Source organism: Haliotis cracherodii, unplaced genomic scaffold (genome assembly GCF_022045235.1).
Source record: "Haliotis cracherodii isolate W230 unplaced genomic scaffold, xgHalCrac1.p SCAF_7, whole genome shotgun sequence".
Classification (NCBI taxonomy): domain Eukaryota; kingdom Metazoa; phylum Mollusca; class Gastropoda; order Lepetellida; family Haliotidae; genus Haliotis; species Haliotis cracherodii.
The window spans coordinates 16,015,234-16,029,669 of record NW_027266330.1 but is presented as its reverse complement, the minus strand read 5'-3'; the positions used below and the strand labels follow the sequence as shown (position 1 = coordinate 16,029,669).

The following is a 14,436-nucleotide window of genomic DNA, read 5'->3' as shown; positions in this document are numbered from 1 at the left end:
ATGTAAGTTGAGCTACCCTTTTTGGAAAAGTGTTCCAATCTTTCAACTGGATCCATTGATGGATCAATTGGTTATGGACAAAGTTGAGAGTGATCTCCCTTAGTTGAATTAACCTTGACCTTGTGTGTTTCTGTTTCTCCCTTGCGTTTGTTTGCTGTGAACATGTGTGATACTGCCTATGTATCCCTATAACATATCACAAAGTTGATTAACAGTAAAAGGACTATTTATATAATATATAAATACCATAATTTTTATAACTTATTTCATGCTGTTAAAAATTAAGTTGAAAACCAACTCTTCCTTACTTTGAATCAACTGTCTTGTTGTCTGCTGTGTAGAATAAGATGTATGTAACATAAGTGTGTATGTGAGAAACTTGTATATTGTTGAGCCACATTTTTCCAGAACAATCGTGGTCGGGGGTTTAAGCAAGATATGCCTCCTCCTCCATACCCCAAACCTTATGGTATGGGCGTAGGGCAAAAACCGCACTCTGCCCATAACCTGTATCCAGGCCCAGTACAAGTAAGTTGCGTGCTCATATATGCTCGTATTCCCTGTCAAGGTGATACGAGTAGTAACCCTTATATAACCTCTACTATTGGTTCATTAATCACCACTCAATGACATATACTGTTTAATGGTTGCAAAGTAACACTCACATTTCTTATATATATGTTTATATTTACATTTGAGAAATACTGAAAATCAGAACAAATTGTTTGCAATTTTCAAGTTGGCTCATTCCCTAATGTTGAGCCAGATTATTTCTTGGTGAATATATTTTTATTTGGGGGTCATTTGAGAGTTGCTTGCAGCATCAGTTATGTACACACAACATTCATACTGACTGCACCACAAAACACTTGCCCAACACTGCTGTTCACAATAGTGTCACAGTAAAGACTTCTATTAACCCTCAGTGTTGCCCAACATCATGAACCCTTTAACCACAGTACCCAGCCTTTCCTGTTGTGGTTGGAGGGTTAACTTTCAGTTGATCAAATGGCCACTAGGTGTCCCTGTGTAGTCACACTTCATTTGATAGAGGGGAAAATGGGTTTGGATGTAAAATAACGTATGTCCTCTTTAGTGCATAACCCACATCCACCGATTGGAATATCGCGTAGCTGAATCAGAGACTCTTCCTTGCCATCACTACATACTGCACCTGTAGAAACACATAGACTGCACTGATTTGTAGTTTGGCACGATGCACGCTTACGAGAAAAGGCAACAACAGATGAAGAACTTGTTCTTTATCAGAGCCCGATGTTTTTGTTTTGGTATTTTTTGTGGCAGCGATATTAGAGCTATTAACTAAATCTTTGATAAAAAAAATGTCACTGTGAAAGAAAAAATAAATTTAGTAAAAATAAATTGGAACAAGTGAAGAATTTATTGTGGCCTAAAAATTATGATTTTCAATTTCATGGTTTGTATAAAGTGTTTGATGTACTTTTACCCTCGAAACCCTGAAATATAACTTGGATGCATTGAGATAGCAGCTTATAATACCATGCATTACGGTGAAGGTATTAGTTTGAAGGAAGTGTATTTTAACAGGCAGCAATCACATCCCTCTCACTGGACTACTGACAGAATGTACATCAATATTTTATATAAGGAAACTATCAGTATTGAAAACCATAGTTGATGTATACCTTTATTGAATAGAGTTAATATGATGTGTATATTCCCTATTTTAACTTTCTGGTAGCACTAGATATTGTACGTAGTAGACTGAACCCAGCTAACTCATTATTCTCCATCTCCATGCATGCTTCATATGTAACAGACTGAAGAAAACAGGTGAGGGTTCATGAATATTGGGGGGACATATTTGTTGGAGTCAAATATCCCCCCAAATAGTCATGATCCCTACCTTGTTTGGTTCAGAATATATTGTTTAGTGTTTGAATTTTGTTGGTTTCTTTTCATGATGCTAAGATAATTTTGTTTTTATTAAGAATATTAAATGACAGGTGTTTAAACTGAACTCGGTGATTATTTATAATTTGTTTTAAATATCATACATATGCATGTGCATGAATTTAATCTTTCATACCTTTCCTTGATTTATTTCTGATTGTTTCTTATAATATGTTTGTTTTTTCTGGTTTAATCATTATTGTTTCCTTTGATTAACCTCCTGTTGCCCCCATCAGCCCCTTTGCTAACAAGCATAATGAGAGGGCAGACATGCACAAGTTAAACTGTTTGAACGTTACAATGCACTGTTACCATGGTTATGAAAACTGATGAATACAGTTATACAAGTACCATACAAGATGGTTTTTCTGCTCAGCCCATGTGCAGTACTGTAGATATGCACTTTGTACTGCTGCAGGCTCCGTCCCACAAAGCATCTCAGTACATGACTGGCGTAGGTATATGTTAAGGCATGGGAGTTACCATCACCTTAGTGGTGGGATCCCTTAGCGGAATGAGGCCAGGGTGCTTATGATGGCAAGATCTCAATGTGACACAGGGTAATGAGAATTGGACACTTGTGAAGTGAAAGAGTCCAGACACAGTCTCCTGTTCTTCAAAGCAGTCTACTTAGTGCTACGACTGTCTTAAGTCTATGGTAAAGTTCCGATCACCTTAGCACTAGGATCTTGTTGTGGAATAAGGCTCAAGTCCGTTCCACAATGCAAACCTAGCACTACGACTATTGTCATGATTGTAAGTATTTGAGTTGACCTTCATAGCGTCATGCTTTTGTGGAACAAAGTCAAGGTCAAGGCTGAAATAATGCTACCAGCGATAGAGCCTTTACAGACTTTACATGCCGATTATGTTTCTAGGTTCTTCAGAGCCATACCCGTGGGTTTCACCAAAGTGGTATCTGTCTGAGACCTGCATCACTTCAGTCTCTAACCCACTGCAAGCTGACACGCCCTGATATAACTGGAATACTGTTTAAAGCGTCATTAACACAAACACACTCACTCACTCCCATGTTTCACTGCATTATTTTGGGTGAATAATGCTTTTCCTTTTAGGGTTTTTTATATCGTGAATGTTTTGGTTTGTTAATGTGTTCTGATTGAATATTGTTTTTCTTCCAAATGTCACCATAGCAGTATGTGTTTTATTGCCCTCTCATTATGCCTACTGTGTGTTTTCTCTTTCTCCCCCTCCCTATCCCCTCTACCCCGCCCCTCCCTGCCCCTCCCTCCCCCTCCCTCAGGCATGTGCTAGTGTTGACCATATCTTGCTGCTCTCTTCTAGCATGTCAGTGGTGGTCAAGTTAATCATGGTCGAAGTGAGTCTGCCCCTGTTTTGACAGAGTCCCAAAATGATTTCGTAAGTTAACCAAATTTTACCCTTGCCACACTATGGCACAACATTTTGCATCTATTTGTGTTGACATTTTGTGTTCAATTGTTTTTTCACAGATCGTGTTTTGTTGCATAGCAGTGATTTCAAATTGCCAGCATAATTTGCTTTTAAAGTATTTACGCTAAGATCGATGTCACTACATCTTTTATGCCATTGCTTGATTGTAATGACCTTTTAATTTAAGATGGCAATAAAAGCTTGTTTTCACTGTGCCTTTTCCAACACTTCCATCCTTGCAATGTGAAATGATTTACAATTTTGCCTTAATACTTCTTTCTTCCTACTCACTGTGACTGTTACCCTCTTGTCTGTACGGCACCATGAATGTTGTACTTTCATGGATGCCGTCAGATGGTTCCAGATGTTTTATGACATTAAACCACTTATAGAACCTCTTTCTGGAATGCATCATCAAGTTCACAGGTTTGTTTACACTATGGCACCCTTGAATATATACGGCCAATATGTAGTCAAGTTGTCACGTGCATCTATTTTCTCAAACCCTACCATTGCCTTTGGGTTTAAGTAGAAACTATTGCTGAGTGTGCTAATATAGTTTTTGAAGAGAAGACCTACCTCTCTTTAGCTCGTTCAAGCATTTGCTTGTTTTGTTTGATGTTTGATGTTTAACGCCGCACTCAGCAATATTCCAGCAAGATGACGGTGGTCTGTAAATAATCAAGTCTGGACCAGACAATCCAGTGATTGACATCATAAGCATCGATCCACGCAATTGGGATACAATGACACGCATCAACCAAGTCAGCAAGCCTGACCACCGGATCCTGTTAGTCGCCTCTAACGACAAGAATAGTCGCCTTTTACGACAAGCATGGGTTGCTGAAGACCTATTCTACCCCGGATCTTCTCAAAGCATTTGCATAAGTGACTTTACAAAAAGTGTTTTGGAACCCAAAGGTCTTTACCACCATGTTTGTATTCTTCCCGATGTAACCTGAGAGGTCATTGGTCAGAACACTCGCTAGTTTCTCTCTCACTTGAACCAGGCTGTGATTTGATTCATGGGTTAAAAAGCAACTTCATCGCATACTGGCCGTATGTGTTCGCCTGTGATGGCGGAGCATAGTGTAGAGAAAGTCTGTGAAGTATTGACAATGCTTTCCGGAATCCTCATGAATTTTAGCTGCCGTGTTGCTGGAATAATTCATTTTAAGGATCGGGATCATATTGCTAATGTGTGGAAAGTTGGATTTTTTATATTTAATCCTACCAGCACAATATTGTGTGTCATAACAATCTGTTGTTCTCTAACCTTTGCCTAACTGTTCATTTTGTTCTTCATCACTGATACCAATGTTATGTAGTATATTAACAGTGTGTCTCTTGTATATACAGACATTCATAGCATCAGTAATCTCTGTAATCATCTACAAACCAAGTATTATACATAGTATAGGATAATCATTGTTAACATCCACATACTCAATATTATACATTGTAAAGGATAATCAGTGTTATCATCCTCATACCCAGTGCTATACATTGTACAGGATAATCAGTGTTATCATCCACATACCCAGTGCTATACATTGTACAGGATAATAAGTGTTATCATCCACATACTCTGTATTATACTCTATACAGGATAATCAGTGTTATCATCCACATACCCACTATTATACATTGTACAGGATAATCAGTGTTATCATCCACATACCCAGTATTATACATTGTACAGGATAATCAGTGTTATCATCCACATACCCACTATTATACATTATACAGGATAATCAGTGTTATCATCCACATACCCAGTATTATACATTGTACAGGATAATCAGTGTTATCATCCACATACCCAGTGCTATACATTGTACAGGATAATCAGTGTTATCATCCACATACCCAGTATTATACATTGTACAGGATAATAAGTGTTATCATCCACGTACCCAGTGTTGTACATCGTATCATCAGGGACAGGCTAGGCATGGAATACATACTCACACCTACCTCTGGTTCAAGTAGATAACAGGGTGCTCGGTAGCCTAGTGGTTAAAGCGTTCGCTCGTCACGCCAAAGACTCGGGTTCGATTCCCGACATGGGATCAATGCATGAAGTCCATTTCTGGTGTCCCCCGCCTTGATATTGCTGGAATATTGCTAAAAGCGGCGTAAAACCATACTCACTCACTCACTGAAGTAGATAGCTGAATGGTTGCTTGCTATTTAAAAGAAAAAAGGACGCAGCTCTTCTGTTCTTTGTCAAAGCCAATGTCTGCTTAGAAGTTGCTTTATATCACCATTCGGTCACCTTCTCTCAGTAAACTAGGGAGGAGGCCATACTAAGTTGCTGTTCACCAACTAGAAGTCAATCTCCATGTTAATTTGCTCTCTTATTTTTAGATAATTTATTTGTTAAGTGTTAAGAATTTATTCCTTCTGAAACTCCAAGTGTTTTTTTATTGATGCAATGTATGTGCACTGATATTGTGTGGCATGACCTGTGCGATGTTGTCTTATTCAGTGTTGTAGCTTTGTATATGCCAGTGTAACACTATTGTCATTAACCAATCACATCATGGTAGAGCAGTAACCTCGCAGTACTGTTTCTGACTGTTAGCTCAATACCTGGGGAGTCATCCTGGTTGTGGTGTTTTTTTGCATTTTGACCGGTTCATCTTCTTCCAGTCCCAAGGCTCTAAACATCTCCGTAGTCGGTCGGACATTGCTCAGCCTGTCACACCACCCAAATATAATACACCCCCTCAACAGGAAGTAAGTTATAGGGGAGACCACTCCTGTTGTATAGCTCTTGTAAACAGTTACCTTTGTTATAGATAAAGTGACAAACTTTGTAAATTCCTCATCAAACGAATTGATGAAAGATACCTTTGGAAGTTCATCTTGTGCCATTGTTTTAGATAAAGTGTACAGTACTTTGTAAATTCCTCCATCAAATAAATTCATTTACATCATAACAGAAACTACTTCTGATGGTGAAATTCTTAGAGCATTATGTATTTGGAACGAAATGCAAACAATAGTGCCCAGTTACCTGGCTAACAACTGTTCAATTTGCCTTCAGCGTTACGCCATGAGGCCTAAATCTCAATACGATATGCCAAACAATAGCCATTCCAATCCCCGGCCTACCCCGCCACCTCAGTATGGCCGTCCACCACATGGGTATTCCAATGTAAGTTGTTTTCTTGTCCGCATGTACGTGTATCCTGCTCTAGCCAACCAACTCGTCCTGCCACTTGAGTTCCTGCTTCCATCCTCGTACATCCAGAATGTCGGCACTTGGACATCCACTGTCTGCCTGGTTGCAGCACTGCATGCTTACCCCTTGTATACACTCACATCACTGCCAACTGTCCCCAACATTTCGTATTTGTTATGAAATTCATACGAAAAATAGGCCAAGCTATGAGAACAAAAGTCACAAGGACATGGTAAGCTGGGAGGGGGGCGGGGGTCATTTTTTAGCCTTACAATGTCTGCTACAGACCTGTCTTGTTTATCAACTGATACGAAGTCTATTTACGGTATGGCATTCGTCCAATAAAGACGCTCCACTTTTGTTATGGAGAGTTGCTGTTGTCGAAATAGAAACTAAGTGATTAATTTTTCAACAGAGTTTTGGAATCACATGGCTGTATTGTACTGTAGAATATGGTCATTATTGAGTCCCACCAGAAGATCGTAACAGACTACTAAATGTAATTGAGGAAAGTTGGCAGCTATGTATTCACAAACCCACATAACTACATGATATTTCTTCTACAAATGTCCTCGTAAAAATGTAGATACACAACACTAACACAAATATTGGCAGGTATATATTGGCCTGTGATACGAACCTTAGAGTACTGGTATCAGTTAATATTATCTAGTCATTACAAGTGTGGTGGTCAAGTGAGAGTGACCTCCCTTGTTGGCCAGTATCTATATTGTCATTTCTTCACGCAACCTTGTTTACACCCAGGTTAATACAGCGTCACAATCAACAATCTCACACACAGTTTTCTATCTTCTCTTTCAAATGTTTCTCACAGTTAAGAATATTGACAAGATCATTTCTTGGCTGCTGTTTGTGTGTAACAAGTGTCTTGCCCTGTTGAAAAATATGTATTTCTTGGGTCACCTTAATTTGTTGATAACAAGTGCACTTAAAGTGAATGCACTGAAAAGACAGATGTTGAATAGACTTATTAATCTCACCACAGTTCAAAAGTTGTTATTTTTTGTTAAAATTATTCTGTTCGACTCCCTTTACAAAGATTGGTCGCCAGTAAGTAACATATGTAGAATATAATTTGTGAGTTTTTTAAAAGATTCTGTGTTGTAAGTGAAATGCTGGGTTGGTCTGGTCCCTGGAAACAGTAGTTTATTATTTTGCCTCGTTGTCCCGAACGGACTGGCAGGCTGGTTCTGTTTCAAGCTCTGGCTTTAGAACGGAGGTTCGTACATATATCCATGCTTCCGAAACACATGTACTCTTTGTACTAACAACCTTACAACCTATATACTCTTCAGTCAGCTGATTAACATACTAAACCCCTATACCCACTCAACACAAATACACAGACCATCATAGGTCCTGGTGTACAGGCGGTGTTCACACACTGGGCAAGTGATCGATCCATGAAGCGGAATACATTCAGCTGGGGTTGGGTGTGGTAGCATTAAGCTTCTCTATTGACATGAGTTCAATTCAGGGAAGTATGCCTTGAAAATCTTTGTCAGTGTGCTAATGCAATTGTCATTGATGGTAGAAGTTAACCGTTGTGTAAAAGTACATTTGTGGAGGGAGGGGTTTGATCATTCTTTTAAAGTTCTTTTGTTCAGTGTCGCAGACCTTTTGACAATACAAACTAAGAGTATGTTATTGGGTACAATGCTGAGATTAATTTTCGACAAATATGTTGACTTCTTAGTATTTGGGTGTGGCATTCTGTATGTTTGTCTGGATGGATGGGTCAGACTTTGTTAACATATGGTAAATTAATAGCTTTTGACCTTTCTAGTCATAGGTGTTTTTTATATGAATATGTAATGTGTATGTGAAAAATAGATACATGTGCCAGCAACTGAAGATGAGATGGGTAGATGTCAAGATGGGATGGGTAGATGTCAAGATGGGATGTGTAGATGTCAAGATGGGATGGGTAGATGTCAAGATGGGATGGGTAGATGTCAAGATGGGATGGGTAGATGTCAAGATGGGATTGTTAGATGTCAAGATTGGATGGGTAGATGTCAAGATGGGATGGGGGAACATTTAATGATTGGGTGAATACATGATGTGAGGATGGGATGGGAGTTTTTTGTGCTTGAAGAGAACTGGTAAGATACTACAGAATATGCATGTTTTTTCTGATAATAAAAATTGTATATAATATAGTCTGCTAGTTATTGGTGAAAGGCAAGGCAACATATTATGCACCCATCACTCATGTCGATGTTTATCAAAGTGCATCAGCAGGAATGCCTGACTGTTACCAAAAGGAAGGTAATGGATGCTGTGAGTCTTCTCTTGCTCTAAAACCTCAGGATGTCTTGAATATGAGAGGTTTCTACATAAATACATGTAAAGTTATGCAAACATCAGTCTGTTCTCAAGTATGTACAAATATTTATTTTCAGATTACATCAAATGAAATGTTTACATCAACATTATTTGAGGAGAGATAATATTTCTACCATGTTAATTGCTTGTATCAGAGATGCGCATTTACTTAGGTTTGTTGTCAGTGATGCTAACAGGAAGTCCTCTAACTTCCAGCAAGCCAAGCAGCATGCACCTCAGCCGCCCAGACAGAAGGAGAATGACATCCAGCCTTCACCGTCGGCTACTCTCACCTGTGCGATACATCCCACACTCTCTCAGGTGAGACACCTCAGTGTTCTCTGCTCAGCATCTCTTAGAACTGGAATCTGTGCTGACCAGATGTGTATCGGTTGGACAAAATGGCTGTTCACAATGTATTAGATCAATCCTTCGTTTTTCATCCCCCTCCTGCTTCTCTACAAAAGCCCTGCTTCATTTCTATTTCTTGTACCCAAGTTAGAAACGGGTGGGCGAGTCAGAGGTTTAATGTTTGACAGTCCTTAACTACAGACAAAGTCATATGGAGGTTTGGCTATTAAAGACCTAATAAATAATGCAGAGTGACCATAAGGTAGGTCACTGGTTTGCCTGATCAGGACCCTGTTCAACAAAGCGATCGTAGGGTTAAGATGATCGTAACTCTCATACTTTAACATCGACAAATGACAGTCGTAGCACTAAGACGATCATAACTCTCATACTTTAACATCGACAAATGACAGTCGTAGCACTAAGATGATCGTAACTCTCATACTTTAACATCGACAAATGACAGTCGTAGCACTAAGATGATCATAACTCTCATACTTTAACATCGACAAATGACAGTCGTAGCACTAAGATGATCGTAACTCTCATACTTAAACATCGACACAAGACAGTCGTAGCACTAAGATGATCGTAACTCCCATACTTTAACATCGACACACGACAGTCGTAGCACTAAGATGATCGTAACTCCCATACTTTAACATCGACACACGACAGTTGTAGCACTAAGATGATTGTAACTCTCCTACTTTAACATGACACACGACAGTCGTAGCACTAAGATGATCGTAACTCTCATACTTTAACATCGACAAATGACAGTCGTAGCACTAAGATGGTCGTAACTCTCATACTTTAACATGGACACTAGACAGTCGTAGCACTAAGATCCCTTTGTGAAACAGGGCTGTGGCGTGTTTATGAATCATGTCAGTGCGATATATATCTGAGAAGACATTCTTTTAATTTTTTGTAATACTTTGTAGTAATTATACCTAAAAGTTCAAATGTAAGTGTCACCCAAGCCACATGGATGTTTTATTTTCAATATCCCTACATTTATTCCCTCATCTGACCCTGACAGCTGAAGGACGACTACCGCGATGAGTACAGGCGCCTGGGACGTCCCGTCCAGAAAACAGAGGCCATTGATGAGTTGCAGAATGCATTTGATCTGGCTGAGAAGTCCTGTCCCGGGCTGGCTGATGACCTCATCTCTGGGATACTCAATCGTTTAGGGACACCATCTTTGAGTGAAATGGACATTAGACGGGCAGTGGACAAAGTCAAAAGGTGAGAGCACGGACATTTGTGTCAGCCTCAAGTTTCTTGTAAGCTACAAAGGTGAGTTCATTTCTTCAAGCCCAGTGATGATCTGGGTTAGAATTGGTCTTCAGGAACTCTTGCTTGTCATAAGCGGCGAACACCTAGATCAAGTAGTCAGGCTCAGTGACTTGGTTGATGCATGTTATGAAATTCCAAATGCTAATGATGTCAATCACTGGATTGTCTGGTCCAGACTTGATTAGTTACTGGATGCCGTCATATAGCTGGCATATCACTGAGTGAGGCATTAATCAGCAATCAATCAATCATTTCTTCAATGAATGTGTTTTGTTTCAAGTAGCCATCCAAACCTAAACTTCAGACACGTTTTGTTCTCTGACAGGAAGCGTCCATTATGAAATTAGTAAAAAATACATTTTCACAATTTCCCTTGCAGACCTTCCTAGGACCAACTTGAGTGAGCGACTGTAACAACTCCTACTGCACTGTTGTTACACTGTATATAGACAATTCCAAGATAACTACTACGCCAATTACTGACTTGATGCCGATGTGGACTGATGGAGCTCATGAACGTTACATGAACAGTCTGCATCTACCGACACCATTCCTAAACTTAGTAGCTGCAGATGTCATCGTCGCTCCGGGATTAACCAGAGATCATGAAACAGGCTCCTGGATTTTGTTCTGTATTGCCAGCGGTTTCATCTTCATCAGCTTGTTGGTGGTGATGAGTTGTATAGGAGGAGTTATGTCCCCTGTATAGGAAGAGTTATGTCCCCTGTGTAGGAAGCGATGTCCCCTACAACAGCAGAAAGAGCAATACCATGGAAACAGTTGAGTTCAAAGTTGGATAGTGCTCGTTTTTGTGTTTCATACAGGTTTTGTTGGAGCAGTACTCCTTGAACTGTTGCTTGGGAAGAAATGGTGTCTATGAAGGTTTTCTCTCAAATATTCACAAGATGTATTTGTGCTTGATCATGTGGAATTGTGCCATGATGTGAGCGTTGACCAAACATGAGCTTGAGATCTTCCAATGTAGATTATTTCATTGATTCCATTTGTTGTCGCACTTTATGAGAAGCGGGATGGATCAGATGCTGATGCCGTGCTTACGAGATCGTTATTGTCACCTGGTGGATCAGACGCTGATGCCGTGCTTACGAGATCATCATTCTGACCTGGTGGATCAGACGCTGATGCCATGCTTACGAGATCGTTATTGTCACCTGGTGGATCAGACGCTGATGCCGTGCTTACGAGATCATCATTGTCACCTGGTGGATCAGACGCTGATGCTGTGCTGACTAACTGACTGATCAGATCGTCCTCGACAATCACAGTTGAACACAAAGCCTACTACGGCTTGTATTTGCAAATGTTTGTGTTAGATGTTCCTTTGTCATGCAGGAGGATGGAGACGTAAACGTTGATCGCAGTGAACGATTCATCAACCTTCTGTAGGAACTAGGCGTACACCAGCCAGTGTGTGATCACATTCAGGTTCCTGTCAACGAGGGAAACAATGCAGCCAATTTAATTACTAACACCACTTGTTCCATTGGGGAAGAGTGTATGTTGTATTCCATACTAACATATAGGTATCCTCAAAGTAAACTCCATTGTTAACCTGACTGCAATCTATTGTATGCAACAGCAGTATGTATACTTCATGCACATGTGTATTCCAATGAATCAGTGATATCGTAGTGTAGCCGATCATGTAATGATATGTATCGGTAGTCCGTGATGAACCAGAGTTAAGTGGATGTATGTAAGGGGGGTAACTCTCACACATCTGTATTGGCAGTGCATTCCAGTATTACCATATTGAGATACCTCTTTCTCAGTCCGTCACTTAAATCCACTGTGTAGATTTGCCTCGCATTTGTCAAGGTTTGGACAGTAAAATTTCCTACCTGAAATACTCGTTTCTAAGATGCTGCGTTTCGAAGTGACCCCACTGGCCAGCACTTCACGGTACTGTACTCCAGTATTTATAAGGGAACAGCCTCCATGGTGCATGTTCAAAGTCAAAGGGAAGTGACTATGATAGGGGTAGAAATTCCGGTATCAGATTTTACAGGTGTCATCTTTGCCGTGCTATTGCTGTATATGTGAGACCTTCAGCTCTGATGCATCTGTGTCATAGGAATCATTCTGTATCTACAGGTTTATTTATGAAACGTATTTAGCCACCTTGTGCCAATAGCTGCAGCTATTTCGTAGTATATGTCTGGGGGTTGGGAAAATATCTTCTTTCTTTACTGTTTCAACTGATGGATCAGGTGTCACTTTGGCTATTCACGTCGGTGGCAGCTGTCGCTATGGTTACTCAGTTGGTATCGGGTGGTATCCAAGTGGCTTTGGGACCTCAACTCGACCATTGTGACTGGTAACACACAGCGCCAGTAGTCACTGTGGTTACATTGGTGGTACTATGGTTACACACATTTTGGTTGATTACACACAGTAGTGGAAGTTGTCACCATGGTTACACACAGTGGTGGCTGCTGTCACTATCGTTACACACAGTTGGTGGAAGTTGTCAATATGGTTACACACAGTAGTGGAAGCTGTCACCATGGTTGCACAAATTGGTGGCAGCTGTCACTATGGATACACACATTGGTGGCTGCTGTCACTATGGTTACACACAGTGGTGGATGCTGTCACTATGGTTACACACAGTGGTGGCTGCTGTCACTATGGTTACACACAGTGGTGGAAGCTGTCACCATGGTTGCACAAATTGGTGGCAGCTGTCACTATGGATACACACATTGGTGGAAACTGTCACCATGGCTACATTTTTCGTATGTTGTACAAGTGCAGGACACTCAGGCTTATGGCTCTTCTTGTATATGGTTATATTTTGTTGGCAATGTTCAATTTTGAGTTTGATTTACCAAGTTAAGTTCAATCCACAGTTTATTTAGAAATGCAAGTTATGAAACACTATCAAAGTTGTGTGTGTACGGAACCTCTTAAAGCTTAAACATATGAAGCCAAGTACCATACAGTGTATGTGAACAGAATATGACATGTTGTTGCAAGTCTAGAAACTTGTGTGAACCAGTAACGGAGACCTCATCCATACACCCTTTCTACTCGCTGATATGGAACAAATTAGTAGCCTGTCTGACATGATACAAGCAGGACTTCAGTGGACCTTTGTATGTTTCTGTAGAATGCCCGCTGTCGGATGTGGTAGCCATGTGGTTAATGTGTTTTCTAGTTTCACTGACTTCTGAGTTTGATCCCCACATGGATACACTGTGTGAAGCCAATTTGAGGTGTCAGCCCAACATGGTATGGCTGGAATATTATAAAAACACCACCTCACACTCTCTGTAGTTGGCTGACAGTTGTAACAGGTGGGACGTATAGGTACGGGGGTGTCCTGGCCGGCGTGGTATGTATAGGTAGGGGGTGCCAGGGTGGTATGTATAGGTAGGGGGTGCCAGGGTGGTATGTATAGGTAGGGGGGGTGTCCTGGCTGGGGTGATATGTATAGGTAGGGGGGGTGTCCTGGCTTGGGTGGTATGTATAGGTAGGGGGTGCCAGGGTGGTATGTATAGGGAGGGGGTGCCAGGGTGGTATGTATAGGTAGGGGGGTGCCAGGGTGGTATGTATAGGTAGGGGGGGTGTCCTGGCTGGGGTGGTATGTATAGGTAGGGGGGTGCCGGGGTGGTATGGGGGGGGGGAAGGGGGTATGAAGCGGGGATGAACTGCAGTGGTGTAGGAAAAGACCAATGACATTCTGTATTTTGACACAAAGAAATGGAGATCCACCCATGTAACAGTCCAGACTGATGGAATATGCTGTCTTTACCTGAATACATACCACAAACTTATGTTACCTAGGAAACAATTTAGTATTTCTTAAGTGATGTATTATGTGCTGTTGTCATATGTATTAGGGTTGGGACGATTCACAGTACATCTTA

At 40.7% G+C, this 14,436-nt stretch overlaps 1 protein-coding gene across 10 annotated transcripts in view; it reads left to right on the top strand.

Moving 5' to 3' along the window:
- The window catches only part of LOC139447717 (serine/threonine-protein kinase 26-like), a 78,446-nt gene extending 64,477 nt beyond the window's left edge, over positions 1 to 13,969 (top strand). For 4 of the 10 annotated variants that reach the window (XM_071229170.1, XM_071229169.1, XM_071229171.1 and 1 more), the window contains 7 exons: positions 409 to 528; positions 3,241 to 3,315; positions 6,004 to 6,090; positions 6,401 to 6,511; positions 9,104 to 9,208; positions 10,284 to 10,492; positions 10,923 to 13,969. In XM_071229170.1, coding sequence (XP_071085271.1) covers positions 409 to 528; positions 3,241 to 3,315; positions 6,004 to 6,090; positions 6,401 to 6,511; positions 9,104 to 9,208; positions 10,284 to 10,492; positions 10,923 to 10,932 — 717 coding nt within the window. In that variant the 3' untranslated portion in view covers positions 10,933 to 13,969. The remainder of the gene's footprint in view (positions 1 to 408; positions 529 to 3,240; positions 3,316 to 6,003; positions 6,091 to 6,400; positions 6,512 to 9,103; positions 9,209 to 10,283; positions 10,493 to 10,922) is intronic. The other 6 variants (XM_071229174.1, XM_071229172.1, XM_071229173.1 and 3 more) reach the window with 5 other exon arrangements.
- The last annotated feature ends 467 nt before the right edge of the window (positions 13,970 to 14,436 follow it).